At 40.9% G+C, this 9,980-nt stretch overlaps 2 protein-coding genes across 2 annotated transcripts in view; one reads left to right on the forward strand and one right to left on the reverse strand.

Annotated features, from left to right (window-relative positions):
* Positions 1 to 4,752: 4,752 nt before the first annotated feature.
* On the forward strand, positions 4,753 to 9,292 carry SARC_09911 (hypothetical protein). The gene is made up of 5 exons (XM_014296057.1): positions 4,753 to 4,963; positions 5,122 to 5,271; positions 5,405 to 5,744; positions 5,965 to 8,113; positions 8,437 to 9,292. The coding sequence occupies exons 1-5, from the start codon at positions 4,866 to 4,868 to the stop codon at positions 8,517 to 8,519; spliced, it is 2,820 nt and encodes a 939-aa protein (XP_014151532.1). The 5' UTR covers positions 4,753 to 4,865; the 3' UTR covers positions 8,520 to 9,292.
* A 260-nt stretch (positions 9,293 to 9,552) lies between these two features.
* Positions 9,553 to 9,980, reverse strand: part of SARC_09912 (hypothetical protein) — a gene marked incomplete at its 3' end in the record, with an annotated part of 6,169 nt that continues 5,741 nt past the window's right edge. The window contains exon 5 of the mRNA XM_014296058.1: positions 9,553 to 9,627. Within this exon, the coding sequence (XP_014151533.1) occupies positions 9,553 to 9,627 (75 nt within the window). The remainder of the gene's footprint in view (positions 9,628 to 9,980) is intronic.

Raw genomic sequence — 9,980 nt, forward strand, 5'->3', positions numbered from 1 at the left:
TGCATATATATAAATATTTATAAATATATATATATAAATATATATACATATATAAACGCGTACATAAAGACATACAAAACACATATAATGGCATACATACACCAATACATATATGCATAACATACATATATACATACATACATACATGTGGGGCATATATATATATATATATATTATACATACATACATCTAAAATACATACATATATACAAATATACATATCTATATATATATATTTATATATATATATATATTTATGTATATATATATATATATATATATATATATATATATATAATATAAATATATATATATATTATTTATATATATATACAATATATATATATATATAGAATATAATATATTTATATATATAATTGTATATATATATATATATATATAATTTATGTCTATGTGTATGTATATGGTAAATGTAAATGTATATGTATATGTATATGTATATGTAAATGTATATGTATATGTATATGTATATGTATATGTATATATATATTTATATGTATATGTATGTATATATGTATATATATAAATATATATATATATTTATATATATAAAATATATTTTGAATGTTTATGTGTAAAATTCTAACATGTAGCCGATACAAAGTCATGGATGTTGACCTCGCAATCTCGCAGGAGGACTCGAACTGTAACCACACTAATATCTTCCAATGGAGTTTGTATAATCATTGACTTTGAAGTAAAATCGCACATCGGGAGTGTTGTTTCTATGTATATATTCTATTCTGACAAAAAAAATTTGTGTACTTCACTTTTCTTCTGAACAAAAGTGTTAATTTACAACTACTCTCGCTGTTCAGAAGCAATGAAATGAGAACGAAAATAAAATTACCACAAATAAGTTATCATATACAATTTTGATTACAACGAAAGAAAATCAAGTGGTTTATCTGTACGTGTGTCGTGGATATGAATTGACTTTAATTGCAATGTTATGGATCACTCTGTACCGCGAGCTCTAGAGAGAAAGCATTTAGTGTTAGAATCTACAATCACTGCAGTAGAGTACGGATATATAACATTAAAATCAGCAAGTACATGTACATCGATGGTCATCCGCCGTTGCCATGCGATAATATCACCATGTGATGGTTGGGGAGGAGAGACAATCAAGATCATACTTTCACAAAATGTATGTACGTCTTGAAGTCTTGTACTGATGATCAACGTGAATTACATGTATTATCCTGGGGGGGATGAATACAAAAAGGAGCCTTGAGGGCCTGCAAGGTCAGAACTCAGAAGTCGATCTGTTTATATAAATGATGATCATTTTATGTTTTTTTTAACACAAATCCCCGTGTGTATACTTACGAGGATTTAGAATTTCAGGTCTCGGAGTCAGGAATACCGGTTATTCACTACATTTATTCAGAATATTCGGAGTTGCCACGATACATATTTATACAGTTATACTCTATCAAATACAATTTTTAAAATAGAAATCACTGACATCATTGTCATTATGATTCTGGAATCTGGATTCATGACATCATAAACCTCTCAACTCCTAGGAAGCCAGGGCCCAGAAGTCCCAGGACACTGAGGACAGGGACTCTCTCGCTGTCACGTCGAGACTCTCGAGTTGCCGACTCTGGTGAGTGGTGAGCCGTGAGTGGTGAGCCGTGAGCCGTGAGTGATGAGTGGTGAGTGGTGAGTGGTGAGCCGTGAGTGGTGAGTGGTGAGTGGTGAGACAACAAGCGGGCTGCTGCCCACAGTGCCCAATGCCTACTTGTGGTGTGACTGCGAGTTATCACTGATCAGTGATCAATGTCGATGTACATATGTAAATACTAGATAGTGTAGGCCTGTGGCTGTAGGCTGTAGTGCTGTAGGCAAAAATGAAAAATCATATTTTATATGTGCAGCCATCACTTTCAAGTCACCAACTTCTTCACCGATTTGCTAAAACATGACAAAATCAATCAATCATACTTTTTTTGCTGACTGTCTTGCTCTCCTCCCCCTGGTGGTCTCCACAATGTTTCATGTGTTGTGTTACATCTTCTCTCTCCCTTGGAGAGTCAATAATACATATTTATGTCTTGTTGAATATTGAATACGGTAGTAGAGGACAGCAAAAAGCGTATTCTTTGCCTATTTTTGTCTCCTTGGCGTTCATTACGACAACTCAAACCAGTTTTAAGACATCTGCCAAGGCCAAGGTCAGCCAGGCTGTCGCTTATAATAAATGTAATTGTTTAAAAAAAAAAAAACAAATATCAGTACACAGAGTAATGGAGTATGTATTTATATATATTTTATTTTATTTGTTTTTAAAACAAAACAACGAGTCACGACTAACGAGTCATGACTCGTGAGTCCTATTTACTGGAGGGCTAATACAATTTGAAATGCGAAAAACGAAAAAGTAATAATTTAAAACATTAAAAACACAATTGTCGATTCTTCATATTTGGCATTTTGCACTGACAGTCAATACAATAACTGTTCTGTATGTATTTCACTCTTCGAGTTGGAGTTCTAGATGAGACTTCAGTACTCATCTCATATACAATTTATCCAGTTATCTACTTCAAATGTTACTCCTAATAAATCGAAGCTATTCTATTAAAGAACACTCATAGTTTGAAGTTTCGATATACTCGAAAGCTTCCTGTAAAGTGAAAAACTAAATATTCAATACAAAGTATGAAAACAAGTATTGCGGAGTAGAAATCCTGGAATAAATAAATAAATAGACGTAGTTTGTTTTTATTTGTTTTGTTTTATAAAAACAATATATATACAACACATTCCAGATTAAAATTTCCAGTTGCATTATGATAGAAACTTGAAAATTAGAAAACAAAATTAAAAAAGGACACCAGGCGGCCGAACCCACTCGCCCGCTCGCCGCCTTCCCGTCAAGTCTTTTGTAAATAAATATTTAAAATACGTCTTTTTTTTTAGGTTGAGAATCGAGACTCACAGACTCAGGGCTCTGTCAGTCATCACAAGGTACAGAGAGAGAGTGACCATTTTAGCCCAGGCAACTAGCCCTGACGGCTAACGCCCCCACAGGGCCCAAACTCCCAGTCTCCCACATTCTCACATTACTGATTTTTTAACAATAATATCAGTGCCCACTGCCCAGTGCTCCAGTAACCGTTGTCCATTGCCCACACCGGCCCCCAGGCGTAGGCCTTAGGGCCTTAGGTTTTAGGGCTAGTAGTCTGACTGGTCTCTGACTCTCGAGTCTCGAGTCTCACAAACTTGAAAGTTGAAACTACCCAATTGACAATTGTGAATTGTAAATACAAATACCCCCCCTTGGCTCTTGCTCTGTAGCTCTTCTCAAGATCACTACTGCTCTCTTGTTTGTGTGTGTAATAATAATTATGATAGCTGAAAGCATAGCAACGAATCAATAAGTCTTAGAAAATAGGAATTGGGATTTGCGTCACTTTTAAAAACTGGTAAAAGACGAACAGGGACCATTGCGATATGATCCTTGTCCTCAGGAAATTTTGGCGTTTACCAGCCCTCAGGACTCAAATTTTAGTTTTGGGAACTAGTTGAGAGTCTTGGAGACTCGGGAAACTCAAATCTTTCTCGCTAAAAATTTGTATTGATATCTGATATGAAAATTAAAATAGTTTTATTTTTCGTATCAACAGTATATACTGGTATTTATTTTGGTTAAAAAAAAACAAATAAAACTACAACCGTATGTAAAATTAAATATAACTGCATAAATAATTAAAATAATATGATAATTTCGGTGCTGAAATTTCTGAAAACAAAATATAGTGTTCGACAGTTCGAGACTTCTATTTATTTTAGTTTCGAGTTTGAAGTTTGCCAGTTTGGACTTTGGACGCCAATCAAGTGCAATAAACTTAAAAAGCTTCATAAATACATACATACATACATGTAATTTAAAAATAGATAAAATTACATTCATTATTGTCATAATTATTATCTATTTTTATATAATAAATACATACTGTACTTTATTATTTCATAGTGTTTCGTACTTGATACATATTTACTCGTGTTTTTACTTTTTTTAGCAATGTATAAAACTATAAATACATATAGTGTTCGTTCCTACTTCAGCTGCAGGCTGCAGGGCTGCAGGCTACCGCAGCGAGTATCCTACTATACAATACATTTTCAAAAATACCGAAAGAATAAGAGTACAGCTGCAGCAGCGAGTTACATACGAGTTTGACCGTCAGGCGTCAGGCGTCAAGTCGTCAACAGCAGTCGTGACTCGTGAGTTGAGTTGTCGACCAATTCCGCGAATGGCAAACCTAATGTTTTTACTGTTTTATTTTTGCTCCTTCAGAGGCTCAGACTCACCATAGTGGACCACGATGAAGACTCAGAGTCCAGAGTTCCAGACTCCAGTCGCTCAGAATCAGAGTCATGATCACTCATGAGCATACTTTTTTTTACGTTAAACGTAATACGTTGAACCGTTTACTATATTTTAATATCAGAGTCGGTGTATACATATATATTTACGTTTTTAATATACGTAATAAATACATTCAACCTCAACGTTCAACTTTTATTTTTCGAGGTAAAATATCTTTTTATTTTTCGAAAGTTCATTCATTGACGAATTTTTAGCTCCCAGAGTCCTGACTTTTGTGGACGAAGCAAGCAGGTATTAGTTGTGTCGACGATATTTCAATATAGACAAGCATTTCCACAACTATTTAAAGCGAAAGCATCATGCCTCGAATGTTTAGTTTGTAACTACAGTATACCAAACGGTTACTGACAAGCCTTGGCGACATCGTGCTCTGCACACTTGTTTATCCAGAATCACACTGTCAATTTCGAAGAAAGTATAGAATTTCATATTTGTAATAATGGTTGGGGGTGCCGGATCTATCTTCGACGGCGTATCTCCGCTTAGCAATTCGACTGCTCTGCTGTTATTCCAGATGATATTCATCATCTTAACTTGGTATGATTAAATCAAAATACAATGTTGGAAAATTCGCTCTGCAATCACCCTTTAGCGTTCATATACTATGTATTTCGTATTTTTCAACCGCGTATCATAAATGTATACAACATAATATTCAACTTTAACTTACTATCACGATCAATCCTCAAATACAGCTCTATTCTAGGAAAGCTCTTGGGTCTTGTACGTCAACCCAGGGTAGTTGCTGAAGTCCTGGGCGGCATTTTGCTTGGGCCAACCGCACTTGGGCAGATCCCGGGATACATGGAGACAATCTTCCCTACGGAATCGCTTGGCCATCTCAAGTAGGTGACCTTCTATATTTTACAGCTGCCCATCGCCCACGCGTCGTGTTCACACTGTGGTTATTCCTCTCGGTTTGCTCTATTTGATCACTCTTATCCGCTGATTAATACTTGCAATACTTCTTGAAAACAGGACGCTCGCTGAGATGGGGCTTATTTTCTTCCTCTTCATTGTTGGATTGGAAATGGACTTCCAGTTGATGACGAAGAATGTCAGGCAATCGACCACTATCGCGTTGGTCAGCACTGCCGTGCCTTTCGCAACGGGTTGGCTAGTTGCCTGGGTCTTAACCCTAATACTTCCCGATGAAATACCGTCGAGCTATGGTACATTTGGGCTGTTTGTTGCTGTGTGCTTTTGCATCACAGCTTTCCCCGTGCTGGCGCGCATCCTGTCAGCCTTTCACCTGACGGGTGCAAGTATTGGCGTAACCGCCCTGTCAGCCGCCGCTATATCGGATGTGATTGCTTGGGTATGTGAATCTTGTTGACTGTAATACTGATTTGCTTGCATCTGTTCTGCATTGGATGTCCTTGCCAACCAAACTTACAAAACTCATTCTCGAAAAACAAGTATGATTGCTAAAAATACTTGACGGGCCAGATGTTGCACTTGAACGCTTGCCCTTGGGGTTATCATTATACTTATACTATTCATATATTTGTTCTCAAATAATCGCAAATCCCAAACAGGGTTTGCTTGCTTTGGTAGTGGCACTTGCGGGAGCTGGTTCCCCGATCACAGCGCTTTACGTAGTGATATGCAACGGAGTCTTCGCCGTGTTTATGTTCCTTGCTGTGAGACCGGCACTCACGAAGCTCTTTATACATCGTGGTTATGATGAAATCTCCCAAGAGGTCGATGAAAAACCAAAGCCGCTATCGTACATGGTGACGTCCATTATATTTGTGATTGTTTTGGCAGCGAGTTGGGCAACACAGGTCCTTGGAGTTGATGCCATATTTGGTGCGTTCATCACAGGTCTCATAATACCACGCATGCAGACGGTACCTGTACAACTGATGGAAGTTACAGAGCCTCTGGTCAGTATTGTGCTGCTTCCTCTCTACTTCGCCTTCTCGGGATTGAAGACAGACCTAACTCTCCTGAACACCGGCATGATCTGGGGTATGACGGTATTAGTGGTCATAGCCGTGACCATATGTAAAGTCCTGCCCGTGATGGCTCTCTACCGCTGGTTTGGAGGATCTTGGGGTGACTCGATTGCGCTCGGGTTCCTCATGAATACCAAAGGCCTGGTGGAGCTGATTGTTCTTAACATCGGATTGCAGGCCAATATCATCAGTCCGACAATATTCGGGATATTGGTGCTTATGTCGCTGGTAACAACCTTCATTACTTCACCAATTGTATCGGCACTGTGTCACCCCAACCGCCAGCCCAGTACCGCTGGCTCGCCAGACGAGGATGACATTAGTGCTACAACAAACCATGCCACGAATGTTTCCAAACTGCATGCTTCCCTTATCAAGGCTGAGCTAAGCATAGCTGTGCACGTGGAAAACAAGCATGATACCAAACGGTTCTCTCGTCTGCTCGGCATGTTGATGGTATTGGTAAAAGACATCCTGCACAAAACTACAGTAAGCGAGACTATCATAGATCCCGTGAACGTTGGCAGATTCCAGGTACGAAAGAGTGTCGGAGCGGCCAACGCCCCGAAGCTTGTATCTGACCTCCCAAATCAGTCTAATGCCCAGGAGAATCAAGTGGACAGTGACACACAGAACAAAACCACAGGCGATACTCCGATTACGCATACATCTCAGCGCGGGCCACAAATCACCACACTTAAGTTGTGTGCGATACACGTGGTCTCCACCGATGACACATACGCCGGGATCACGTATGCGACGTCGTACTTCCCCAACACACGAGCTGTAACCGACTTCCAGGAGCTGTGCAACCAGTTCAGTGTTTCGTCCTATCCATTCGTGGCCTTAAACCACGATACCGAGCGAAACGGCTGTGACCAGATAGTTGCCGAGGTTGCAACCCTGCAGCAAGGGGTAGACACACTACTACTGACCTGGGATAGGAACGCCGCCATTCACGACGCCGATGGCTTCACCAAGTGTGTACAATTGAAGCGCAAGGTCGATGTGCTCTCACCTGTCATGCGCACATGTGTGTATATCGACTCGGCTCCCCGTTCGGCAAGCTCGCACCTATCGCGAGACAACTACGGCCGGGGTCGGGAGGCGACAGATACAGCGGCGGAGTTACAGATGTTTGTGCCGTTCTTGGGTGGAGCAGATGCCATCGAGGCCTGCGTCCTGGCCATACAGATCAGCAATGCCGCCCAGGGCGTCTATGCGCAGGTGCATATCGTGGACTACACACAGTGGCTGAAGCCGCCCACAAAGAAGGAGAACGGCAAGGGACTGTCTGAGAGTGTGCGTGCCATGGCAGACAGCTCCTCCGTCGCATCGATCATTGAGATTGACGGAGCGAACATGAACGACGTCTACGAACAGTCGCTGCGCGCCGACACCTTCCTGGAGTTCATGTCCACCTACACACAGACGACCTCGACGGTGAAGCTCAGCAGTCCCACGCAGGCCGAGGAGTTACTGATTCACGACCGCACAAAGCGTGTAGGGCCTGGCTACACCGGAGCCGATCGTTTGGCGACCTGCTCCCAGCACTTTGGCAGTTTGATTGCAGCGCAAAATGCCACAGATACGAGAGCGGGAACGGAAAGCGTATTGGTTGTGTGCGGCGCTCGCCTGCCCCCTGTCGCGACGGCAGATATGAAGGTGGTTGTGCCAGAGGAGGCTTGTGTGGAGGGCCAGCTTGCGGCCCAGCTGTATGAAACCGGTATGTACCGCTGTACAAGAGTGTCTACACGTGTGGTGTTTGGGGGTGTGTGTGATATAGTACTTGGGCAAGACTACGGTTGCATTGTCAAGTATGGTCATGAATATCTGGGTGTACTTTCAAACCATTGGAGATTCTGTCGATCTTTTTGTACCTCTGAATGAGACCGGTGTGTGCCTGTATGGATATTTCGCAGTCTTATCCAATGATTCTATGGTACCAATTTTACTACTGCCGCAATTCACAGGAATCTACAATGCGTGTGAACCCCTATATATTAACTCATCCCCCCATTCGTCCATTTATCTATGTTTACTATACAGGCTATAATTTACCCCTCCTGAGCGTACGGGCGTGTGACACCAGAGGAGAGACGAGGCTACGGAACTCTGAGGACATCTGTTGATCTCTTAGAACGGTTGAATGTGCCTGGCTGCAAACATAACCGGCATCAATACCACCACAAGGCTTTTTGCTTTTGGCCAATTACAGGATGCCAAATAACTACTGATTCAGACTCCGGTTCACACTAAGCGATGTTGGAGACGAGGCTATTCGTGCCCATCACCATGGCAACCATACCATACATAGAGGAGTGCTCAGGCTAAATATGAACACCCGTGAAAGGGGCTGCATAAGTGCACACCTTGTGTTCATACTATACTCCACTGGATCTATTAACTACTAACTTACTGGACCTACCGACTACTACTATTAACTACTAACGCGTGGCGGACAAGAGCCGACGCTGTGAAGGTCGAAGACCAAACTACCAGCTACCATCACCACAGAAACAACACAAAAGCTACACGCTGTCTATGTCACGGCGCTTGCTTCGCCGATTGACCACACTACTATCTCGGGTTCAAACAAGTGGCTAAATCTGCAGTTATTTAAGAGCAGGTAGAAGCAACATTTGCCCACTTCTTGGCTAAGGTTGTGAATTGTTATATTGGGTATTTATATCTTGGAACATAACTACAAGGTCGTATAGCACTGCTGTATGAGTGATGACACCAGCAAGAGCTCGCCTTGGTATCGCCAACTCGGCTCGACTCGGAAGTCGGAGAACTAGACTCGTGTTGCCAACGAAGACGTTAAAAACGCAGACGTTAAGAATGAAGTATAAACAGCGAGAACTATGCACAAACGAAAACATAAATAAAATGGTTAAGACTGTCATTGCACCATCCGATTTCCAGTACACACATGACAGTTAGAGGCATGTATGATTTTAAATGATTGTAGCTTCTAAACTTGCTACTTCCGTACGGGCCCCAGGGGTAGTACCGAACTGTATAACCAGACTTGAGATACAGGGGCGGGTGGGTATCCGGGACCGATATACTAATTTATCAACCGGCCAATTTCTAAGAGTCAGTTGGCGTTGTCAAAATACCATTTGCAGTTGGAATGTAATTACTGTGAGTGGTATTCGGCTATCCGCGCATGAAGCTGGTTATCGTCGATTTCAACCCTCCGATCAGACTCTGTTCCTGGAAGTCATCGAAGTTCTGTGGACACAACAGGGTGCAGATATGAAGAGAATATTGAGACAGCAAACGGATACAGCAGCGGTGCATGCTTTGAATACGTTAGTAGTGCAGGAAGAGCGCTAGCAGTACTGTTTTGTAGTGAAAAAAAATGATTGGACTTATAGTGATTGGGAGGTAAACCAAGTGACTTTCAGATAAACAGAGGAAGAAGTTGAAACATCATATAACCTATATTTGTGATGAGAGTACAGTACATATATGTAAGTAGATATATATATATATATATATATATATATATATATATATATATATACTATATATATATATACTATATATATATATATAATATATATATACTACTACTATACTAC

Source organism: Sphaeroforma arctica (assembly GCF_001186125.1).
Source record: "Sphaeroforma arctica JP610 unplaced genomic scaffold supercont1.1079, whole genome shotgun sequence".
In the NCBI taxonomy this organism is placed as follows: Eukaryota; class Ichthyosporea; order Ichthyophonida; genus Sphaeroforma; species Sphaeroforma arctica.